We start from the raw sequence: 24020 nt of genomic DNA, 5'->3' as shown, positions 1-24020 counted from the left end.
CTGTGTTGCAGCTCATTCAAACATGCATTTATATAAATTATTTAGCTGAAGGCACCTCATTGGACACCACACTAGCTACAGGGCTAGAGGCATTAGCTGAGAAAGGGGAGAGTTTTCATATACATTTTATTTACCCTCTTTGGTCTAATTAGAGAACTGATGACATAGTTTGTTGATTTTGGTGCTCTAAGGTTTTAATGCCAGTTTACAAACAGAAAACTCCATGATGAAAGCAGTATGTTTAAAGACCACTGGAAGAAGTACTATTCTTATTATACGTTCAGAGTCAGTGAGGCTAGTCAAAAGTGGTAACAAAGAGTGGTACTTCGAAATAAAATGTAACCATTTGAAATTGTCTTATTTGTAGCCATAAACAAATCATTAACAGTTGATCGTGTTATTTTACAAATCTTAGCTGGATAACCCCGGACTATAGTGGGTCAGACTCAGACCTCGAAGAGTAGGCTACACAGTAATCTTTTTTTTTTTTTTTTGCCGAGTAATCATGTGGCTGGTGGCTGAAATCCTGTGAAAGTCATGGGACGCACATAATGCAGTCGAGTCTCCCACAGCCTGTGCCACCTAGTCTTCAGTCCCTTACATGAACTGAAAGAAAAACAAGACGCTTTTATTGATTATTTCTGATGAAGAGTAACGTTCAAGCTACTTTACCTGCAGTGTAGCGCTCAATTAAAGTTGTATTTATTTATTTATGATGAAGTAATGATGTAATTATTTTTAATGACATGACAAGGTGTAGGTTATTATTCACACATCGACTTCCTGAATATTTTCCCGTGATATATTTAGGACAATAAAGAAGCGAAGAAAAGAAAACAACAACAACAACAAACAAGAGTCTTTTGTGTGCTTTTCTACAGGATACAATCCCCTCCCCGCCCCCGTCGACTTGAAACACACACCGGATTAAATGGGAGCGGCTTGAGGCGCGCGCGGGCTGCTGGGTCTCCAAAGCAACGTCGAGAAACGACAATAAACTGTGCTACACCGACGCATCGTAAGTAAACCGTTAATAACTCACATTCAGGACCTACTGCGTTATTTTTTGGTAGAAGAGTACAGAGATTTGTGCCTGCCGGTGGTATGAATCGCATGTAAACATTAGCCTGTCCGCCCCGCGCCATATGAGCGATATTCAGGGGAAGCGGATGTATCATCCGGAATAGCTCAGTTAGCTTCATCCAGTCTGTTATAAACAGAGAATCGTTTTGTTTTTATTTTTAATTTTCTATCTTAACCCCAAATAACACGTGTAATAACAACACCAGGCAGTACAGACATGCTCATTTGCATTCGTTACGGTTTTATGATGGCTAACAAACAAAACAGTGTGTTTTGTTTGTTAGAGTGTGAAATGCGTATTTGACAGGCTTGGACAAAACTGCCGTTTTGTAGCTCATAGCACTTAGCGAAGATAAACATTCACAACAAACGAAAGCCTTGAACCTTTGACCCACACAAGACACCATTTAAATTCCTTAGAGTAGACTAGTGGTAATGTTGTTTAATGTTCCAGCTGAAACACTGTGTGTAGGTTATAGTTCCGGCCGCACGTGCTGATGTGTCCCACAGCCTCAGTAAACCAGCGTTCATTAGAAAGATGTAAAGTACACCAGAAATAGGTTAGGAGGATGACGGAAAGCTCTGCTGTGAGAAAATTAGCACATGACCCAGACCTTTCATTACCCAGGATTCCATTAAACAGCATGTTCAACAAAAATAGCGTTTGTTGTTAGCTGCTTTCGGTTTGCTCTGTAAATATGAGGATAATGCAGTTAATAAGCAGCTACAGTTGCAGCTACCACTTTAGCACCGTGAAAACTGCAAGTCATCACACACTTGCCTCGAAGCACAGTTTTCACAATACCACTTAGTACCGTTTGACTTTACTCTTCTACACCTTTATACAGTAATGATTAATAATCCCACTATCCAGTGTCTCCCAGAAAAGGATGTGTTCCCTTTATAGTCTGGGTCCTCTCAAGGTTTCTTACTCACTTCGTCTCAGGGAGATTTTCCTCCAATGTTACCTCTAGCTTGCTAATAAATGATCTCAATTTAGACCTGGATATCTCTAAAGCTGCTTTGTGACAGGGTCTATAATTGAACTGAACATCTGTACTAGAATCTACTAGTTAGGGTGCCAGTATAAAGAATGCACAAAGGACCACCTGACTTCTCTTTTCTTCATGTGTTGTTAAGGCATAATAATAATAATAATAATAATAATCTTCTGCAGGGCTCTGTATTCTGTCTTCATCATGTCGTCCGGAAAGATGGGGTTGTATCGCTCGCCACCGCGAGACTTCAGCAACCTCTTTCAGACATGTAGCTCTAATATCCAAAAAATAACACACAACAGTAAGTGTCCTATTTAGCAATATTTGTGCCACAGTCAGTAATTCAACAAGGAGTAATCATGTAACTTTTTTTGAATGCCTTTAAATACTGTGATTATTATAACTATTATATTCATTATCTACATGGAGGGATAGGCTTACTTGTTGTCTCTCACCAGGATTAAAATCTCCTGACATTCATCAGTTCTATTACTCGGCGTGAAAAAAATCAAGATTAGATTTCCAATGTAACCATAACTAAGAATGGTACTTCAATTCTGTGTTACTTGATTTTTTTAAAAAAAGTCTTGATTGTAGTGCTCTCCATTCATTTTTGTGCATTTGCTTCTGTCTTTTGTGTTTAGCCGGCCAAATCAAATCCATGCTGTTCCAGCTTGGTAGCAGACCAGACACTCCTGAACTTCAGGACAGACTGTGAGTCATGCCTGTCTTTGTTTCTAGCACATTCATTTATCACCCTCTTCTATTGCCGTTCTGAATCCTTAATCTGTCCTCCTGGACATAATATCCTGTACAGAACAATTCTTATAAAAGCATTTTCTTTCAAAAGAAAAATGCGAGAAGTACAGTGAGTCTAATTTTCATGTATATAGATAGAATGTCTCAGCACAGTTAATAAATGAGTTAATAGTTACTGAATTAATCCTTAACTATGAGTGTTTGTAGGCTATTTGAGTTGTCTGTCATACTGCTATTGAAATAAAATGTGGTAATTAACAGACTTTCCTGATTTTTACAAGGTTTCTTTTAGCCTTTGTAACAGACCTGTGACAGATCTATGTGGTTCTCAGTCAGCAGATGCAGCATTACACAAATCAGCTAGCCAAAGAGACCAACAAGCACCTGAAAGAACTGGGTTCTTTACCTCTACCTCAGTCCCCTTCAGAACAGGTGAGCTCATTTTTTCATCAGAAAGCTGCATTCAAGCCAAGAGCTGTTAAACACATTCAGGTTCTTCACCCAGCGGCAGCAGAGGATCCAGAAGGACCGGCTGATGAACGACTTCTCAGCAGCCCTTAACAACTTCCAGGTGGTTCAACGTCGAGCAGCTGAGAGGGAGAGAGAGTCCATGGCCAGGGCTCGAGCTGGCTCACGCTTCCTGGTATGATGCAGTGGAGCACACAAACCATGTTCTGTCTTTTAGAGTCATAGTATTGTAGCAAAAAGCTAAATGTGTACACTTTTATGTAAGGTTTCTCTGAATATTTTCTTTCTCTGTTTTTGGTAGGTTGAAGAAAGCAACCAAGATGAGCAACTTGTGACTTTTGAAAAGTAGGTGAACTTATAATTTCACTCTAACTGACGTGAACCATGAAGTTACTTGTCACAATAAAGATGCCAAATTTATCTTGTAATAAACAGGTTATTCCACTTGTAATAAGGAGCAAACTATGTAAGATGTTTAAAATATGGATGGGCCAGATGAAATCTTTGGATAGCACTAGCAAGTGTTGTGCTCTGAGCTTGTAGGAATGAAGACTTGGGGCTGTTCCAGAGTCAGGTTGAAGAGGAGCCCATTACAGAAGAGGACTTGGCGCTGATCAAGGAGAGGGAAACCAACATCCGGCAACTGGAGGTGACAATTAGTGTTCTAGACCTTCAGAGTAAACAGCCACCATACAGTGTTCAATTCTCGTTTTTCGCTGCAAGCTCTGATTTTATTCAAAGCTTGCAAATTGCTGATCTATTTTTTGCGCAGATCAGTGGAGTCTAGTTGATGTCTTTAATGTTGGCAAAGATGAGACCTCAGTGAGTCTGCAATAATATTTAGATACTGCAATCAAAGGAAAAGTGACAGTTTTTTTTCTTGCAACACTTGATGTTATTTCCTTTGTGATACTTTTTCCTCTATTCTATTTTTCTCCTTTATCTGCACTTCAGTTTTGTTTTCCTTTGACATGGGCTTGGGGAAAGAGGGAGTGAAGCATGACCAGAAAGGAATATATGTCATGTATGCATCATGTCTTTAACTTGCACCACCTCATAGCCTGACAGTTCATGACCAAGGGTATGCACAGCTTAAGTTTATGTTAATTTGATAATTGGCTTTATAGACATAGAATCTATGACAAACAAACTTTATTAGGTTCCAATCTCAATTCATTAAAAAAATCTCTTGGCTAAAAATAAGCTTGTCATTGCCTTTAAACGCCACATAATCTAAATCCAGTGGCTGTCAGTCTACAACATACTCTCATACATTTCTAAAGCATAACTATCACTACAGTCTGACTGAATCAACTGCAGTAGGTGCACAGGAAGACAGAATAGTCAGATACAGTCATGTGAAAAAATAAGTACACCCCATGGAAATTGTTGGCTTTTTTTGACATATTTGGACAAGTAAACATTTGATCCTCTTTGAAACAGGTCCTATTAATGAAGTTCATACACTCTCTGATATGACATAAAATTGACATTTACATTCACAAATTAAATTAACAAAAAAAATAATTTCTATAAGGCCTTCAGAAAAAAGGCTGTGGATGTGTATGAGTCTGACAAGGGATTTAAAAAAAAAGATCTCCAAATTATTTGAAATACATCATTCCACTGTAAGGAAAATCTACAAGTGATGCAGATTTCAAACGACTGCCAGTTTGTCCAGGACTGGCCATCCCTGCAAATTCAGCCCAAGAGCAGATCATGTGATGCAAAAAGTCTCCAAGAACCCCAAAATTTCACCACAGGATCTGCTAGTAAGTCCTGCAACTGTTGTTGTCAAAGTGCATGCTTCTACAAACAGAAAGAGATTGCACAAATTTGACCTGCATGGGAGGCGGGCCAGGAAAAAGCCTTTGCAAGACTACAGTTTGCCAATGAACATATAGGCAAACACCAGGCCTTTTGGAATAATGTGCTCTGGACAGATGAATCAAAGATAGAGTTATTTGGCCAAAGTAACAGCAGACATTTTTAGCGCAGACCAAAGACAGCTTTTCAGGAGAAGCACCTCATACCACCTGTGAAGCACTGTGGTGGAAATGTTATGGTTTGGGGTTGCTTTCCTGCCTCAGGGATTGGACAGCTTGCATTCATTGATTCAACTATGAATTCTGCATCATATCAAAGAATGCTTGAAGATAATGTGAGGCCATCTGTCCGAAAGCTGAAACTGAATTGAAAGTGAACCTTTCAACAAGATAATGATCCTAAGCACACTAGCAAATCCACCAAGGAATGGCTCAAAAAGAAGAAATGGAGGGTTATGGAATGGCCTAGTCAAAGCCTGGATTTGAATCCTATTGAAATGTTGTAGGGGGATTTGAAACGGGCAGTATATGCAAGAAAACCCTCAAACATCTTGCAACTGAAAGAATATTGCATGAAAGACAAAAATTCCAGCAAGCCTGGTGGACCATTATGCAAAAAGCAAATTTTCCACTGTGGATATTACCTGGTAGTTTTTTTTCTTTAGTACCACCTCGTTCGAGGTTCCAGGCGAGCCGATACTAAATGTGAGCCACGCACTCTCCTTAATGAGTGGTTTTGTATTGTGCCGGAATAAATGTGTAATTTAATATATACTTTGCATATGGAAATATTCTATTCATTGATAATTATGTACCATTTATCTCATTACATATAAAATTACAACAAAGGTTTCTGTCTGAGATTTTTACATCTCGTTTGTTACCGATTTCCAACAGGCGTTGGTCGAAGTCACTCCTGTCGCAGCTGAATCTAACGTAGTCATATCGAGCACTACGTAGGTTCTAGAATGCCGTTATTTTACATCCTTAATAGGGTCCATGTTCAGCCTGACCATGGAAAAGTGGCTTATGTGAACTCGAGACAGTTGTGCGTGAAAATCCCAGGGGATCAGCAGTTACTGAAATACTCAAACAGTCTCAAAAGTCACAGTGACTTAACAGTCACAACAGCTCAAACGAACTTTGAAGTAACACAAAAAAGTGAAAAGCAAAGAAAAAGTGGTATTGCAACAAAAAAAAAGCAAAACCGTGTTGTAGGAAAATAGTGTCTCAAATCCTTAGTTTTTCATGCAGTATCTAAATATTTTGCAACTCACGGAGGACGCATCATTGTTTATTTTGTTTTTGTTTTCATCACTTAAGACCTCATATTGACCCATACATTTCAGGTCCCAAGGGTTAATTGTATTTTACTCTAGTCTAATGAATTAAAACGTCATCTAAATATACCTGAATTATTTTTTTATATGTTACTGAATCTCAGTTATGATATCTTAAATGTTTTAAGGCAGAAAAAAAAATCTCACTGTTAATGTTATTGCAGGCAGATATCATGGACGTGAACCAGATTTTCAAAGATTTGGCGGTTATGATTCATGACCAGGGCGATATAATAGGTGGGTATATCCATTAGTCATGCGTGCTGTCTTCTTGTGTTTTCATTCATCTGCACTATTATTTAAGTCGGTGGTGCATGTCACACACAGATAGCATAGAGGCTAATGTGGAGAGTTCTGAGGTGCATGTGGAGCGCGGGACTGAACAACTGCAGCGTGCTGCCTACTACCAGGTACAGCATTGTCGTTTTAACATTAGCATAACCTTATTTTGTTATAGCACAATGTCCATCATCAGTGATTTGTTTCTCTCTTTGTCATCTCCAGAGAAAATCACGCAAGAGGATGTGTATTCTGGCTTTAGTGCTTTCCTTAGTGGTGACTATCTTTGCCATTATTATTTGGCGAGCTATTAAATAAGGTGACATCACACATTTGAATTTGATGCACTTTAAGATATCCAGTGGTGACTGGCTGGTGAGTGTTTTGTTTGTGTATGGAAATTAACTACAAATAATTGCTTTTATTATTTAGAACATCCATATTTACAGTAAATATTGACAGCATCTTGCATGTCCAGTATTGCTTATTACATATTTTATAGGGCAAGTTGAGTCTTGTGCATTTTCCAACTATTATGCAAAATAGTATGAGGGGTGACAATTTATTGATAATGGATTTGGTGAACAAACATGTGGTTGATTACAATGCAAGTGAATGAAACAGTGATAGAAATACAATTTGATTAAAACTTCAGGTTTTATAAAACGAGCTACATTTTGCTATTATTTGATCATTTGGCAAGGGTATGTTTTGTTACTTTATTGGAAGTAACAAAAATGTTTAAATGATGGAATGATGCAGAGATTTTTTTAAGGTAAATGATTACTGCTCAGTTCATGCTTTTGATTACCCATTATAATTGTTTGTTGTTTATCAAAATTATGATAATATTCAATAGTGAACAACAGGTAAATGGTAAATATGGCTAATGTTTTTAGAAAATGTTCACTGCTCTGATCTAATCACTGTTTTTCACTTTTATTTTCAATTGAATAATGTTTATTTTTGTAGACACACATACATACATACATACATGCATCAAAGAACTGTCATCCCTACATAATTTAGCCAGTGTAGATGTACAAACTACCAAATTAAAGCTGACAGTCTGTTCTTTAATGTCATTTATGGTTTCATTTCTAATCTGTTGTGCAGGGGTACAGAATTAACAACAAATCTGTGTCATTGTCCTGATGTATATTGCTCTAATGAAGGTGTGGCACATATTGTACAGGTAGTTATTAATATTCTCTTTTGTCTCTGAAAGCATATTGTAAATTGAAAAAGTGGCTCAGTGATATTTTTTTTTGTATAATAACATTAACTTAAACAACATGTATGTAACATGGTGGTACAAAATGTATACATCATTGGTGGCTGCCATTCATATGATTACGTTACTGTTAGGCGTCCTTTCAAACAATATTGCTAATATATTTAAGTATGTTTGTGTGCATGTGTGTAAACGAGCGTGTCTTTTTATCTTTTTTTTTTTTTAAATTCAAAATGTCAATTCAAAATGTAAGTGAAACTCTTAACTCCTCTACTACAATTTTCTATTGAGATTTGGCTCAACCTGATGAACTGTGTGAATGTATAGGTTTTTTTTATGTAAACCATAACATTTAATGATGTTTTTGATTAAGTTTAAGTGCCAGTATGTGGTACGCTCTTGTAAAACCCGCACACACACATGCATGCACACACACGCACACAGAACACACACAGAGATGTTTCTTTTGTTTAACACAAATGTTCCTCTCATGACTAGTACAAGTCATATTTAGTCATTTATCATCACAATAGGATTGTAGGTGTAGATTCTTTCTAATTATGAACTTCTTTAATGTTATCTATATTTAATATTTTTTTCCACTGCCATCTGTTTTTTTTTTCTTCCCTGAAAATTATTGGTGTGACTATAACAGTAAACTTTAGGTACCAAGAACTAGGGTGAGGAGATATTAAGTCCGAGCTTACATTATGATCTATGTAATGAGGTCTGTCACTTTACACCTGTCTTTCTGTATATATTAAATAAATGAGGATGTCCATCAAGATGTTTGGTCTATTGTCCTCCTGCAATTTCTGGAAAACTGAAAACTTGAAAACTGTGCTCTGTATTTTTATAGGTTTGTTTCATGTGCATAAATTTAGTGAGTGCAGACATGGGTGCATCGATCAGATCATGTTGATGTGTCAAGTCACTTTCTAACTGCTTTATCCTGATCAGGGTCGTGGTGGAACCAGTCTATCCCAGGAACTCTAGGAGTGAGGTGGGAATAAACCCTCAATGGAATGCAAGTCCATCTTCTGGCACCGTGCACACACATTCACATAATTCACCTATTGGCATGATTTTGGAAGAAGGGAGAAAACTGGATAACCTGGAGGAAACCCACACAGACATGGAGAAACCATGCAGAACTCCACAGAGACAGTCCCCTGGCTCCCGGATCAAACTTGGGACCCTGGAGCTGTGAGGCAACAATGCTGTGTCACCGCACTGCCCTTCATTATAAAGCGAGTGATAGCGTGCAAGAGCAAGTAAGGGAGGGGATAGCCTGTCTATTGTGCTCTTGCAAATAAAGTGAGATATTTTATATACATATATAAGTGCATGTTGTCTCTGCGGGGGAAGAGACACTTTTTATTTTAACCACTAGGTGGCATGGAATATACAGAAATAAGATCTTCATAGAACTATATTTACAAATATGCTTATGTAAATGTACATAACAAGCATAGCCATTAAATAATTGTAGCCATTCTGAACTTTGCCAAAATAAATTGTGTTGTTTGTTGGGGACATTAGGACGAGGACCTGGCTGATACATTTTGCTGATTGCTAGAGAAAATACTGCTATTTTTGTCAGCAGATTGTTTTTAATTATTTGAATGCTTATTGATTTGAAGGCTGATTACACTTCATATGTTGTTGCAGTTGTATTAAATAAACTCTGCAAAAAAAAAAAAAATGTACTCTCACATTCAACTGCTTTTATTTCCAGCAAATTTCTTAATGTGTAAATATTTATACTAACAAAAAGGTTCAACAACTGAACATTTAACAAAAAGAAATGGAATAATGAGTCCCTGAACAGTGGGGTAGCACTCTCTTAGGCATCTTACATTGCGGACATTGCAGTTTATTGCTCTGGCCACATCTGCAGTCCTCATACTTCCCTGCAGCAGGCCTATGGCATGTTCACCCTAGGCATCTTTATTCTGGTGTTTTTCGGAGTCAGTAGAAAGGCCTCTTTAGTGTCCTAAGTTGTAAGCTGTGACCTTAATTGCCTAATGCCTGTAAACCGTTCGTGTCTTAAGGACTTTTCCACTGGTGCATGTGCAATAATTGTTTATGGTTCATTGAACAAGAATGAAAAACATTGTTTAAACCCTTTCCAATAAAGATCTGTAAAGCTTATTTGGATTTTACAAAATTATCTCCTGAAAAAAGGATGTTTCTTTTTTGCTGAGTTTATATATAGTAAGTACGTTTTGAATAGGTGGATTAGATATCTTATTTTTATGCATTCTAATAGACTACTTTATAAAGTAGTCCTGGTAAAATGACACTAATTATTGTTATGAGTAAGATCAGCAGGCAGTGCTGTATCTTTCAAGCAACAAACTTAATTAACTTTTTGTCTTTGGAATATATCTTATATTTCTTGAAGAGAAGGTTATCTAAGCAGTTTTACCTTTGCATAGACAATGAGCCTCTTGGAATTCTGAGTCTTTGATAGCCAGAGGTTGTGAGTTTGGAGTGATCCTTGAGGTGCTGTACAGTGGTCCTTGTTCACTTTTCATGTGTCATGTGTGATATTAATCAGCAGTGACCACCCCCGCTGCCCTTCACAGCTCAAAGCATGAAGAGTCTAATTGCTTAGCCATGCACATCTCTCATTTCATTCAGTGTGATTAAGAGTGAATTTAATGATGATTGAAGTGGATACCCTGCTTTATTAATGTTAAACCAACTAACCAACATAAACCAAAGGCTCACCCTTTTTGTAGGAGTGTATGTGGGGTGTGATTTTGATGAACATTACATTACTCATCACAATTATGTAAATTAAATGAAATCTCCCTCTTAGAAATGTCACTGTTTTTACAATACATACAATAAGGATTGATCTTTTTTCTCATACTGAAATCACACTTACTGCAAAAATCCATTATTACCAAACTTCACTATTTAAAGCAGCAATGTGTAGATTTTATAAGGAAATGCTAAATATGTGCAAACTGTCTGAATGTCTGGTCACGAGTGTAAGTGGCAGTACGATCCCAACCTTTAGTAAGTAAATTCCTGTCTATCCTACATATGGCTGCTTATAAAGATGTTGCTTCTTGAATGAAATACTTCAACAGTGATCTCTGTTCTTTCATGATATACTTTTATTACTAAGCTTATTTTGAAAATAAAGAGGGTTACTCTTTTTACAACATTCCTAAGCTTGTTCAGGCTGACTAGCAGAAAATATATATATATTTTAAAAATATTATAATAGAGCAGAGTGCCAAGTAGGCTAAGAACACTGTGGGAAGTGCTAATGAATTCATAACCCATCGTGTTCATAGATTGACTGAAGGGTAGAAGCCAGAAACTATTTCACCATGCCAATTCAATCCAAGTCTGAGTGGAAGTGAATCTTTGAAATCCATTTTCTCAGCATGAATATTTAGCAGTATCCATTTTGAGGGATTTAACTCTATAATTTACCCTGATTGCCATTTCTAATAGACTATTCATTATGTCTGTCCAAAAAAAAGCTGTTACAAGTAGTTTCTCATGTTACAAGTAAATGTTTTACAAAGCTGACTAGAAATTCAATAGATCAAGGGTGAGTCCCTCATCCGAGGTCCCCTATGAATTCCCTCATAATCATGGGTTTAAATGTCTCCTGAGCTAAAAGAGAAAAATAAGACTGATAAAATTTATATTTTTTTCTGCTTAAATTGAAACCCGTATATTTCTTACTTATTTTCTATTTTGTCAGAGAGAGCTTTTCCTCTCTGGCCTGTCTTTTCTTTTCCTCCTTCAGAAAGCCAGCCTTGATTCCCAAATGTGACGGACACGTCACTGAGGAGAATGACTCCCAGGTTATAGCTGACATAACATATGAGAGGAAATGAGATGTGTGTGTGTGTGTGTGTATGTGTGTGTGTGTGTGTGTGTGTGTGTGTGTGTGTGTGCATGCGTGCTTATCTTTGTTTATCAGATGGGAGGGGCATTTTCAATGTACAATGTGTACAGACGTAATAGGGCAGTTATTAAAACAATCAGATGTCTTTTTATTGTTATTGTTATTATCAGTTATACTATATTATTTTTTCAAATATTACTTGATTTTGTTTGAGGCTATTGCTGAAGCCATTTTATAATATGAAAAACAAAAAATGAGATCCACTGTAAAAATCATGTTCTGCAAATACACAGTTTTTTTTTTTTTTTTTTTTTTTTACTTGTAATGTGAAATATTTGATTGCTTCATTACTTCTGGATGCAGTTTAAGTTTTTGGGTAACTGTGGGGCATTGTTCATTTAAACATTTATCCTGATTAAATTTATAATGCATGGATATCTCTTAACTAAACTTTGATATTGCAGTCTAATTTAGTCTTTAATAATCACTCACCAAGCTATTTCATTGATATTTGATCTACAATGGTCCAAATAAAACATACAATGTCCACATATTAATATCATAATTCCATGTAAATTCCACTAGGACTATAAATGTTGTGATACCACAAATATCACATGTAGAACAGGAAAACACATGGATTGAGCATTATAAATCTATACACTTTTATAAAGAAGAACCCTTCAGGATTTCTTTGGATAGTTAATGGTTCATAGCAGCCCACACCCTTGACAGAGAAAAACTCAGTTTCCCTCAGAAGGACAACCTAAGAGCCCTTAAAGGATCTAGATTTAACTTTTTTTCCCTCTAAATGATAAATGCTTTTCCGCCAATGGTTTTTAAAGTGACTCATTAAAGAATTTAAAGAATACTTATGGAACTGTGAGGTCAATCACACCAACATGGAAGCAAATCAGAGCACATTCTTCTAAAGTTTTTCCATCTGACAAGTTTATACTGGGTTTTTGTTTGTTTGTTTGTTTGTTTTTGCTATGAAAGGTCACAATAAAGCGTAAGAACATTATTAATTTCCAGTCTCTGTATGCTTCTGAGAGAATCAAAAATTGCTCCCAATCCTTGTGTGTGTGTGTGTGTGTGTGTGTGTGTGTGTGTATGTATGCATATATATATATATATATATATATATATATATATATATATATATATATATATATATATATATATATACACACACACACACACACACACACACACACCATTCTGTGTCTGTGTGTATGCTTATGTTTGGCATGTAGGGCTACTTTGAAAAAGGTTGAGCAGGAAGATCTGTCATATATATATAACACTGATAAGAAAGGATGCTGGGTCACCATACAGTGTGCCATCAGCGCTAGTGACTTAAGCCTGAAGCAAATATGGTTTGTTAGTCAGTGTTTTGGTGAATTCTGAATGACCTACAATTTATACCCTTATGTCTCAAGAACACGTTTCTCAAGTGCACGTTAATAATGTGTACATTCGTTACATTATCAATGGAATAACTGAAAAGACTTGGAAATTTTGTAAGAGAATTACATTTGGAACATTTGTAAGAGACAGATGAACAGATCATTATATGTGATGGAAATTCTGTATTGCCAATAAAGGATGTGAGTTGAACCTTCCTTGTCCCTTCCTTAGAGAGGTGACCAAGGAGAGTAAGTATGAGTACAAAGAAGAATTTCTCAATCCTGCACTGCACATTTTAATTAGTTCCTCTGTTCTGAATTCACACAACGGCAGCTTTGTAGCTCTGGTGAATTGAAATAAGCTGAACTAAAACTGACTTTTATCAGGTTTAGCCAAATTCAAATAATTCCTTTATGAATGTGGTGCTTAATGACAGAGCTGTGTAGAGGTAAATTACTGCACAATTTTACTTTGCAAGCATCATAATGAGATGTCTGGTACAATAAATTTACTGAATATTTTATTTACTTGTTTGTTTATATATTTATTTACTTACTTAATTATTTGGTGAATATGCAGACACACAGCACGTTTGCTTCACACCTCCAGGGTCGGGGTTCGATTCCCACCATGGCCCTGTGTGTGCGGAGTTTGCATGTTCTCCCCGTGCTGCGGGGGTTTCCTCCGGGTACTCCGGTTTCCTCCCCCAGTCCAAAAACATGCATGGTAGGCTGATTGGTGAGTCCAAAGTGTCCGTAGTGTATGAATGGGTGTGTGAGTGTGTATGTGATTGTGCCCTGCGATGGACTGGCACCCTGTCCAGGGTGTACCCCGCCAAGTGCCCGATGCTCCCTGGGATAGGCTCCAGGTTTCTCCGTGACCCTGAAGGAAGGATAAGCGGTATAGAAGATGGATGGTTGGATGGATATGCAGACACACGTACAGACACACACACACACACACACACACACACACACACATACACACGCAAATGTGCAAGCAGACAGCTGGTCTCTGGTTCTATATATAGATGTGTTGAGTGTCTGATATCCAGCATAAAGATAGTGCCAGAGGACAACCTACTCTTGAAGCTCATATTTGTTTTGCTCAGTAGATACTTCCACATTCACAAAACAGTCCACTGAACACCATTTTCTTGCATGTTTGTATTATTCTTCACGTATAATCTACTGCAGGAAAGTGACGCAGGTTCATAAAAGTTTGTAGATGGCTGTGGCATTATAATGTTACACTTTAGCAAGCTTTACTCCCCAGAGATTTCAAATAGTAAGAATGTGATCTTATTTTTATGAGATTTAGGTCATGTTTTTGGGCCTGGAGCAAATGCTTGTCCCCAATCTTTCATTCAGGTGAGCTCAACCGAGACTCAACCAAAGTCACCTTCCTCTGTCAGGTAACCTGCAAGGAACCAGGGAAGCTATTTTAGTCTAAAAATGGTATTTCACTGACACTGATTTATCTCCAAACAGTGCTAAGCAAATGCCACTGGCACATACGGAGTGTTTCATGCCTCATTAATGAGAGAACTCCTAGCTTATGGAGTCTGTCCATACTCCATGCGCACTTTAATGGAAGTGAACATGCTCCTGTGTTAATATGTGATCTCTTCCAGACGCTCTGTCTAACTTTCTTTCTTTAAGGGTGAATCTGTTTCTCGGTGATTATTTGTCGGACACCAGGACCTCGGAGACGACCTTTTAGCAGTGTAATACTGTACATTACATAGATCCAAGTCTATTTTAAGCGGTGATTAAAAAGAGCATAGCCTACTCCTGAGTCATGAGTCTAGAGACGAACGTCACATATTTCGCGTGTAAAGCCTACTCCGGACTTCTTTTTCATAACTATTAACACAATGTATATTCTTCTGTTGGCGATGTCAGCACATATAACCCGTTGCTCTAACGTTTCCCAGTGGTTATTTTTGGGAAAGCATTTCTAAGAGCGCTCTGCTTAAGCTAACAAAACTGTTCCAAATGGAACATGACTAACGGTCTCTCATGCTCCCGTGAGAACTCAGAAATGTCGGTTGCTTTGCGTTTGTACTAGTAGGCGATAATAGGAACTGGAGTGATAATTTTTTATCTGGGATTAAACACGTTACTCTGGCACTGGACTTGATTTACGGAACACGTTTTGCGATTAAAGAGGTGGGATTATGGAGCCTGTGGTTATTCTGGAGCAGAATAACTTTACTCTGAGCGCGGTGCCTCTGGCACATCCACTGTGTACAGAATGGAAAAGAGACCCAGAAGGATCAGTTTTTCATCTCGCTAATATCCTCCTGGTACTGGGTTTCATGGGTGGTAGTGGATTTTATGGATTGATCTACATGTTTAGTTTGATGTCGCTCGGTTTTTTGTGCTACTCCTTTTGGGCTTGGTCCAATCCGTGCACCACGGACTCATTTTCGTGGACTTTTGTCCTGTTTGTCATTTCTGTTGCTCAAGTCATCCATGTCGCATACCGCCTACGGAGTGTGACTTTTGATAAGGACTTCCAGGATCTCTACGGATGCATGTTCAAAAAGTTGGGAGTGTCTCTCAGTCACTTCGGGAAGATCGTCTCTTGCTGTGAGCAGGAAATCCATACTATCATAAAAGACCACTACTTTGCAGTCGAGGGCAAAACTCCTATCGATAAACTGTCTGTTCTTCTCTCCGGGAGGTAAATATGGACATCTATAATTCTACACAAATTAATATCTGGACGGGTTTCTTCGGATCGTCTATCCCTTAAAAGTGGAACTTTGTTTTTGAAATGGTAAATGGTCTGCACTTATATAGCGCTTTTATCCAAAGCGCTTTGCGCTTTACACTGTCTCATTCACCCATTCACTCTCTCTCTCTCTCTCTCTCTCACACACACACACACACACACCAGTGGTAGCAGAGCTGCCATACAAGGCGCTAACTTGCCATCGGGATCAACTTGGGGTTCAGTGTCTTGCCCAAGGACACTTCGGTATGTGGAGTCATGTGGGCCGGGAATCGAACCGCCAACCCTACGATTAGTGGACAACCCACTCTACCACCTGAGCCATAGCCGCAAAATATGAACGCTTCCTCAAAGAAACCTAAGATACTAACCTGTACTTTTCCTTGTCGCTGGAGTACATATAGGGTACATATTTTGCGCTTTTAGTGTGTATCGTTTACCTGGGAAGGTGCATGTGGTTTAGCTTTAATTAGTTTTTAAGGTAAAGCTATAGCCTAAAGATAGGCTAGATCCATGGTCTTTAAGGTTTAATTATGCATCTTAAATCATTTAAAAGGTGAAAAATACATACTAAGCATGTACCATTGATGGTATCATTACAGTTTGGCACCTTTATTTCTGAGCGTGTAATTTAAATAAGGGCAGTGTATAAAGTGCATACAGTCTACTGATCTTTTAGAGGTGGCTGAATCATAAATGATGCTCTGGGTGCACGTCATATACAGGCCTGGAAAAATGTCATTTCATAATGTACTTTTATAGGGAGCAGGGCACCATTCCGGATTCAGTCAGTGAGGAATTTGTTTGTTCCAACAGAATCCGTGTTACAGTGAATGGAGAATTTCTACACTACATATACCCTTTCCAGTTCTTGGATTCACCTGAATGGGATTCACTCAGACCGTCCGAGGAGGGAGTTTTCCAGGTTTGCCGCAAATAAAAAATATGTAATACAAATAATAAAAACAACGTGAATATTGCAATGCGTTCTTTTTATTTTAGCCTATACCTGCTTTGTTGCTTTTCCCTTTCCTTTTAGGTATCACTAAGAGCAGACGATCGCTGCACATATGTCGCTTGGAGACGCAAGAAGTTATATCTGCTCTTTGCCAAACACCGATATATCGCCAAGATATTTGCGCTGGTGGTGCGCAGTGACATCGCCGATAAGCTGTACTCTCTGAACGACAGAGCGCTGGACGCACACGGTTTCCGCTATGATCTGCGTTTACCCAGCTTCTGCCACACGCCTCAGGCACAGTTAGAAAAACCACACAACAGTTAAAAACCACGCTATGACCCCGCTTTGGAATGTCCTCCCACTTATCAGAGGAAATCTTAAAGAAATCAGGTGGAAGTCCATGATGGAAATGTATTTCCTAAAGACTTGACCTTTGCACCTTTTATAATAATAATAATAATAATAATAATAATAATAATAATAATAATAACAGTCCTGATGTTGAATGTTTAGTACATATCTCATGCCTCAAATTCAAGTCTGATGCATCCTTACTCTATTATTTGCATAAAATAAAAAAAAAGAAGTCTAAATTGTCCATTATTATGTCTTAGTAACTTTGAGTATGTCTTTGAATGTTCTCAGCTGATAGTCTAGAAGACATTTAGCTAATGCTTTTGCAGATCTAAATTCCCGAATAAATGAGATTTTGTAATCACCTTTTGCTGCTCGTGTCTTGATTACTTGTGGTCAGAAAACGCTTCCTGATAAATACATCATTTCCGTTTTGTTAAGTCGCTGACCGTGGTGCTGATTTTCATTTGTCGCACTTCAAACTGAACCCTGTTACACAATAACACATACTGAATCATATTTCCTAACCGAATCTATCCGAACACCACACTCCTAGAAAAGGGGTTCTTCAAGGTTTCTTCAGTGGGTCATTTGTATAAGTTCTTGGCTCAGAAAAAGTTCTAGTTTGCAGGCCTTTTCTATTGTAGTGTTCTAAACTGGAGCTCTCAGGTTTTCCAGAAGAATAAACTCTTAAGGGTTTTAAGTCTGACCATCTTATTTCTAAGAGTGTACGTGGTGACAATTTAGAGAAAAGGAATGCATTCGGGAAGTCATGAACAACAAACAAACAAACAAATAATAACAACACAATGCAAAAATTGTGCATCTATAGGGTACTATTTTCCCCATTCCGTTCAGATGCAATATATGGGCAAAGGTTTGTGGACACCTGACCATCCCATATGTGGGAAGCACATAGTTTTATTTTATAGGATGTCTTTGTATGCTGTAGCATTACAGTTTCTCTATACTGGAAAAGGAATACCGATTCCGATATCAGTGCTTGGCTTCACTAATGCTCTTGTTACTGAATGATCAAATCCCCACAGCCACACTCCAAACTCTAGTGGAAAGCCTTCCCACGAAGAGTGGAGGTTATTATAACAGCAAATGGGGGGCTAAATTTGGAATGGGATGTTTATGAGTGCGATGGTCAGGTGTCCAAAAACATGTGGCCATACAGTGTAACATAATCAGGAGTCTAATCCTTTTGTCAAAATGCCCACATGAAGTGTGTATTTCGCTTTTGATGAGCGCCTTCTAGCGGTTTAGTTGTTTGGTTTAAGTGCGCGTGCACGAGGCGCGGCGCTGTTTGTCAGTGTGTGAGCTTCTTGCCCATTTTAGTCGATGGCTGTCAGCAGGCTGGAATGCGCGACTCGCACTGTGCAGCCCCCTGCTCTCCTGCACTAACACACTCACTCACCTAACTCACTCATACAGCGCCTTCTGTCCTATTTCAACCACCAGAGAATTATTAATATACTTTCTTTCAACTGAGTGCGAAGACGGTAAGTGTTTATAAGCTTTGTACTGCATTTTGTACTTCTTGTTTTGTTTTTGCATTATGATCTAGAAGATGATAAAGAAACAACAGGCTGTTGACCAGGTGGAATCTGTCGTTTTCCTCTTCACAGACTAGTTTGTGTTCATCTTAAATTCTGCGTAGTGTTCTTGTTTCTTTGTTGATTTACCTATCGCCTGTGCTTTGTCCCAGTGTAATTGAGTTTTAATTGTTTTAGGATTGCCTGAACATGTTTTCAGATTGAATATAGTAGAAAAACACAAGCTCACTGACGTTTGTCCAATTTAAAAGAAGCTTTTTAAAAATAATGTGGGTCTATTTGCTGGTTTATACTAGGCACGTTGGTCTGTGTTGTGTGTGAGCTTGAGCAATTTAGCAATTGAGCCACTACTAAAATGCTCTTTATGGTAAAATGAAAGCCCTGAATGTCTATACATATACATTTTATGGTGTGGAGTTTTATGGTATATTTTTCACATGTGGTTCTAAAACAGTGCCATTTTCCCACTAAATTCCACTCCAGCTTATTGCAGTTCAGAATGTCCGTCATGCCAGATTTAGCCAGTTATGGTAACTCGGAGATGGCAGAAAATGTTACATCCTGTCAGGAGTGGGAGAAAGCTCATCATCTACTATTCCATCTGGGCAACCTGAGTTTAGTTGTGGGCCTGCTCATTCCCACCACTGTGGGCCTGCACATGATCCTCCTCAGACCTCTACTGATGACAGGTCAGTTTGAGCGCACTCTGCTGTCCACTACATACACCCACCTCGCATGGTTATTTCCTTGCTGCAGTCTCACAGATGTAGTTGGTGCAGACTACATTTGGTGTGTTGCTGAAGTTATTTTCTCTCTCATTGATTTCTCCCTCAACAAATTACATGTTTATAGAAAGAAATAAGGTTGCCAAGGGTTTATTAAATGGATGGATGTATTATATTTTAGATAGATATAGACATACTTATATTATTTCTCTCCAAGGGGATATTTGGGCACTATAATAGTCAGAGAACACAGGGCATTAAATACACATAATAAATACAACTATTACATATGTGCACACACAGTGCAAAGACATTAGTGCACAAACATTCACATTCTAGTTTGTAAATTATGTGTTCGGGATTTAGGGTTCTAGCAGGAACATTCACAATTGTAAACATGCTGAAATTTAAGAAAAATAGTTTTCATTACAAGAGTAGTAGGAATTTGTCCCATGGTTCATTCAGAAAAACAGATGACAGAAGCACATGCTGGGAGGAAGTAATTTTGAAATATTTTTTAGAGCAATGTAGAGATGTACAAGACACACTGCAGATTACTATTAAATTGTTCAAACCTTTTAGTGCTGTCAATTAAATGATTTGCCATTAAATTATAGCTAGATTACTTGGAATGCAAAGTTGTAAACAAGGCTTTTCTTTCTGTTTGAAGTGTAATTTAAATTAGTTTGAATCTGAAACTTGCTGTGGATTTTCCATTGTTGCCCAAATGCTCCACTGTCTGTAAACCTGCGCTGCTAATTAAACCCTATATGTGTTTAAAATATATTCGTGCAAATCTACAGATTGTTTGACTGATGTGACTGTGACTTTTTTTTGCAGGTTGCTGCTTGTTTATAACCTGGGCTGCTCTGTACAGGTGCACACTAGATGTGATGGTTTGGAATGCCGTCTTTCTCCTAGTCAACTTCATGCATTTATTCTACTTGTTGTACAAACGCAGACCTGTGAGTACTGACTGCTGATGTACATTCTTTGATTAAAAAAAATGTATTTGGCTCTGTATGTTTACTGTACCATTTTACAGTACATTCCCATACAAAGCTGTAGATGAAAGAATCCAAATCAAAGGTCTTTTTTATTTATGTCATCTCCCAGTCCATCCTGACTGGATTTACACTGCCCCACTAGTTTATTAACTGCTGACCCCACATCATCAGTTAATTCACCTGAGTTTTATACTGTAGGTGTATATACAGACACATTTATCTGCTAGCTTTTACTGTGATATGTCTTATCTATTTAAGTTATAAGTATCTGACCATAATGTCTGCAATTTTTCTGCCATCCTTTGCCTCAATATTTCATAACAATTTATCATATTGTGTACATATCAAGTAGGTTGTTACGGCCCAGTCTAGGTTAGGCCACACAGAGTAACCAGCTCGGGATTCAATTGGATTGATCTTTAAATAAGGGAAGCCAGGAATAACAACACAAACAAGGTTGTGTGAAAAAGGTTGTGGTATATTGTAACAGACAATTATATACATATAACTGTACAAATTAACCAAACCAGGCGTAACTTCAGGGTGGGCCAAGGCCAAAACAATAAACAAAAGAATTCTATTATTACTTAGCTAGCTTACCTAAAAGGAAAAGAAAGAAAATACAAGGATACTTCCCTAACTACCTAAGCAAAAAAACAGAGACAAAAGGACCCTCTTCCAAAAGAAATGGCAGCCACACCCCCTACTGCCGGTGAACTAAGTGAACATAATTACAATAGTGAAGAGAATACTCATTAACAGATACAGGGACAACCAAACTCAAAGTCCAAAAACCAGGCAAAAGTCAAATACCAGAACAGCAGTCAGAAAATAGCATACAAGCAGCACAACCAAACACAATCTCTAAACACCAACACATGTAACCACCTCCAACATCCCACACCATTCTCACTCCGTCTTACTCTTTAAATATGGCCGCCATCCAGTAAGGTCATCCTGGGAGGCGGGAGCAAGGCAGGCTAGGGCAGGCTGGAAAGTCTGGGAGGGAGTTTGGACCTGCACACAAAATATGTCACAGCACACAAAAACTTCCCATCCCAAGATAGCGGGTTGTAACAAGGTCAAGGACATTAGTGTGTTGAAAATATGTGTTTAGGCAAATTTACTATGCAGAACAACTATCACACTGTAAATTTTAATAAGCTCGAATGACTTCATTGGCTTTTTGTTGGATCTCAGTGGAATAAAAATTATTTTCTGGTTTGATGACAGATCTTAAAGGTGCTATGCACAAAAATAAAAGAGAGAAATGCTCAGGATTTAATTACTTTAAGAATTATTTTCACATTTTTCATATACCAAACATCATATATATTTTCAGTAAATTTAGTTTTTTACTATATGACTGTAATGATCAAAATCACATCCAGTGTTATCCAAAAGAGAATTGGTTCCCTTTTGCATTTTGATTCTGGTTCCTCTCAGGGTTACTTCTTACTCCATCTCATGGATATGGATTTTTTTCCTCAAGGAATTACCACTGTTGCCTCTGGCTTGTTCGTTATTTAGATCTACACCCCGATTTCTGTAAAACTACATGTAAATGCATGTATTCAATGCATTTTGAATAATGTTTTGAGTTGAATAATGTCAACTTGCAGCACGAGACAAATTGTTTCCTGTTAAGAGCCTTATAACTGTGACCTTTAGCATAATTTCAGCAGTCTTGTGCTTTGCAATTACATTTGGATTGGGATTAATTTTAGTGTGTAATTCAGCATTTATCTATGCTTATAATAATGCTTCAAAAAGCCACGGTGATGGATGTCTGTGATTGTTTAATTTGTTAGAAGAAAATCATCTGGACCCTTCCAAAATTGGAGGATTTACTTTTTTTTTGGTGATGCACCACACTGATGCTGCAGGGTCAGCTGGAAAGTGAGGTTAATTTTTTTACTCTGGAAGTTTTATAAAACCAGGTCATGCCTCTGAGATGCCTGTGTCCATCACACTTCATTGCTCTCTCTCCCTCTATGAAGTTTTGTGGATACAAAATCTGGTATACAGGGTGCCGTTTTGCTTGTAATTTTTGATGTGGTCATCTTTTATTCATTCCTAGATTAAGATCGACCGGGAGCTGAGATCAGTGTATAAGCGGATGTTTGAACCCTTGCATGTACGTGAAGCTTTGTTCCAGAGGCTGACTGGCCAGTTCTGCACCATCCAGACTCTTAAGAAAGGCCAGGTGTATGCTGCTGAGGATAAGACCTCAGTGGATGAGCGCCTCAGCATTCTCCTCAAGGGGAAGTACGTGGCTCAAGAGAATACGATCACTGTGGGGAAACAACTGCTTAAAAAGTGAAATAGCTTGAATAAACCAATACTTTTTCTTTAAGAGATCAGTTTTATTACCTAGAACTGTGCAAGATAATCTTACCCTTCTGCAGATCATTTTTGTTTTGATAATTTATATCTTGAATTGTTTGTTTTTTTTTTTCTCTAGCAAGATAATTTAACTTGAGTAAAATGCCTATTCAAATGTTTTGCACTCAGCCGAATAATTGTATATGGAGAGGAAATATTGTCCTTCATTCCAACATTTAAGTTTCTAAGAGACACATTTTTTTTTGCATTGATCGTGTTTGCTTTCTGTAACTTCCTCTGTATTTTTTCCCATTATTTTTGTCACCATATTTCATAAACAAGCCTGTGCTTTTATTACAGAATGAAGGTGTCGTATCGTGGGCATTTTCTTCACAACATTTACACCAATGCCTTTATTGACTCTCCTGAGTTCAGATCAACACAGCTGAACAGGGGAGAAAAGTTCCAGGTAATGTCCTTAAAACTAAAAGTTGAATCTCTGTCCACATCTAAATTAGTACAGGTAAAAGCATAGCCTTCATCAGAGGGTGTAGGGGAACAGCTTGTCCTTATGCTGGCAGGATTGCTGAATTCAGAGCTATGGAATGATGTAACATTGATGAGTATCTACTTACTGACAGGTGACAATCACAGCTGAGGAAAATTGCAAATACCTGTGCTGGTCTAGAGAAAGGCTGACTTATTTTCTGGAGTCTGACTCATTTCTGAATGAGGTGTTCAGGTACCTTATCGGCAAGGACATTACTAACAAGCTGTACTCCCTGAATGACCCCACTCTTAGTGACAAGGTAAGATGACCATGAATGGTGATGATAATGATTATATGACTCTGACTCTGATATAATTATGATACTGTTGATGTGCATGGCATGGATGCACATCCTGACAGTGGTTATTACTATGATGTCACTATTTCTCAGGCAGTAAAGAAGATGGAGAGGCAGCCAAGTTTGTGCTCCCAGCTCTCTATGATGCAGATGAGAAACAGCATGGCCAGCACCAGTGACACAGATGATGTGCTTAATCAGATTCTGAGAGGCGGATCAGGT

At 38.0% G+C, this 24020-nt stretch overlaps 3 protein-coding genes across 10 annotated transcripts in view; all 3 read left to right on the top strand.

The window, feature by feature from the left end:
- Positions 1-316: 316 nt before the first annotated feature.
- Positions 317-10128, top strand: stx12l (syntaxin 12, like). 4 transcript variants are annotated; one of them, XR_008386642.1, is made up of 12 exons: positions 317-1018; positions 2261-2382; positions 2726-2795; positions 3173-3272; positions 3346-3483; positions 3610-3653; positions 3852-3957; positions 6639-6711; positions 6802-6884; positions 6979-7128; positions 7870-7948; positions 8948-10128. XR_008386642.1 is itself a non-coding variant. In XM_053631794.1 (10 exons), the coding sequence occupies exons 2-10, from the start codon at positions 2283-2285 to the stop codon at positions 7069-7071; spliced, it is 807 nt and encodes a 268-aa protein (XP_053487769.1). In that variant the 5' UTR covers positions 318-1018; positions 2261-2282; the 3' UTR covers positions 7072-8772. The 4 variants fall into 4 exon arrangements, 1 of the variants encoding a protein (XP_053487769.1); XR_008386641.1 differs by lacking the exon at positions 8948-10128 and having other exon boundaries at positions 7870-8772; XR_008386640.1 differs by having other exon boundaries at positions 318-1018; positions 6979-7948; positions 8948-10126.
- Positions 10129-15206: 5078 nt separating this feature from the next.
- popdc3 (popeye domain containing 3) lies at positions 15207-17711 on the top strand. The gene is made up of 3 exons (XM_053634562.1): positions 15207-15965; positions 16833-16941; positions 17056-17711. The coding sequence occupies exons 1-3, from the start codon at positions 15457-15459 to the stop codon at positions 17299-17301; spliced, it is 864 nt and encodes a 287-aa protein (XP_053490537.1). The 5' UTR covers positions 15207-15456; the 3' UTR covers positions 17302-17711.
- Positions 17712-18305: 594 nt separating this feature from the next.
- bves (blood vessel epicardial substance) overlaps positions 18306-24020 on the top strand; it is a 14107-nt gene continuing 8392 nt past the window's right edge. For 3 of the 5 annotated variants that reach the window (XM_053631736.1, XM_053631728.1, XM_053631754.1), the window contains exons 1-7: positions 18306-18839; positions 19377-19582; positions 20459-20583; positions 22706-22893; positions 23311-23419; positions 23592-23759; positions 23892-24020. The exon at positions 23892-24020 is cut by the window's right edge and continues 13 nt beyond it. In XM_053631736.1, coding sequence (XP_053487711.1) covers positions 19393-19582; positions 20459-20583; positions 22706-22893; positions 23311-23419; positions 23592-23759; positions 23892-24020 — 909 coding nt within the window. In that variant the 5' untranslated portion in view covers positions 18306-18839; positions 19377-19392. The remainder of the gene's footprint in view (positions 18840-19376; positions 19583-20458; positions 20584-22705; positions 22894-23310; positions 23420-23591; positions 23760-23891) is intronic. The other 2 variants (XM_053631746.1, XM_053631763.1) reach the window with 1 other exon arrangement.

Source organism: Ictalurus furcatus, chromosome 1 (assembly GCF_023375685.1).
Source record: "Ictalurus furcatus strain D&B chromosome 1, Billie_1.0, whole genome shotgun sequence".
Taxonomy (NCBI): domain Eukaryota; kingdom Metazoa; phylum Chordata; class Actinopteri; order Siluriformes; family Ictaluridae; genus Ictalurus; species Ictalurus furcatus.
Note: the sequence above shows the minus strand (reverse complement) of the source record. Positions and strands in the feature narration are given on the sequence as shown.

Excerpts from the sequence above, each read along its gene's own strand:
- stx12l (XM_053631794.1), top strand. The coding sequence starts at position 2,283 with ATGTCGTCCGGAAAGATGGGGTTGTATCGCTCGCCACCGCGAGACTTC. Across the intron at positions 2,383-2,725 it reads CCAAAAAATAACACACAACA|CCGGCCAAATCAAATCCATG; the intron begins GTAAGTGTCCTA and ends TTTTGTGTTTAG. Across the intron at positions 3,958-6,638 it reads CCAACATCCGGCAACTGGAG|GCAGATATCATGGACGTGAA; the intron begins GTGACAATTAGT and ends ATGTTATTGCAG.
- popdc3 (XM_053634562.1), top strand. The coding sequence starts at position 15,457 with ATGGAGCCTGTGGTTATTCTGGAGCAGAATAACTTTACTCTGAGCGCG. Across the intron at positions 15,966-16,832 it reads TCTGTTCTTCTCTCCGGGAG|AATCCGTGTTACAGTGAATG; the intron begins GTAAATATGGAC and ends TTGTTCCAACAG. Across the intron at positions 16,942-17,055 it reads CCGAGGAGGGAGTTTTCCAG|GTATCACTAAGAGCAGACGA; the intron begins GTTTGCCGCAAA and ends CTTTCCTTTTAG.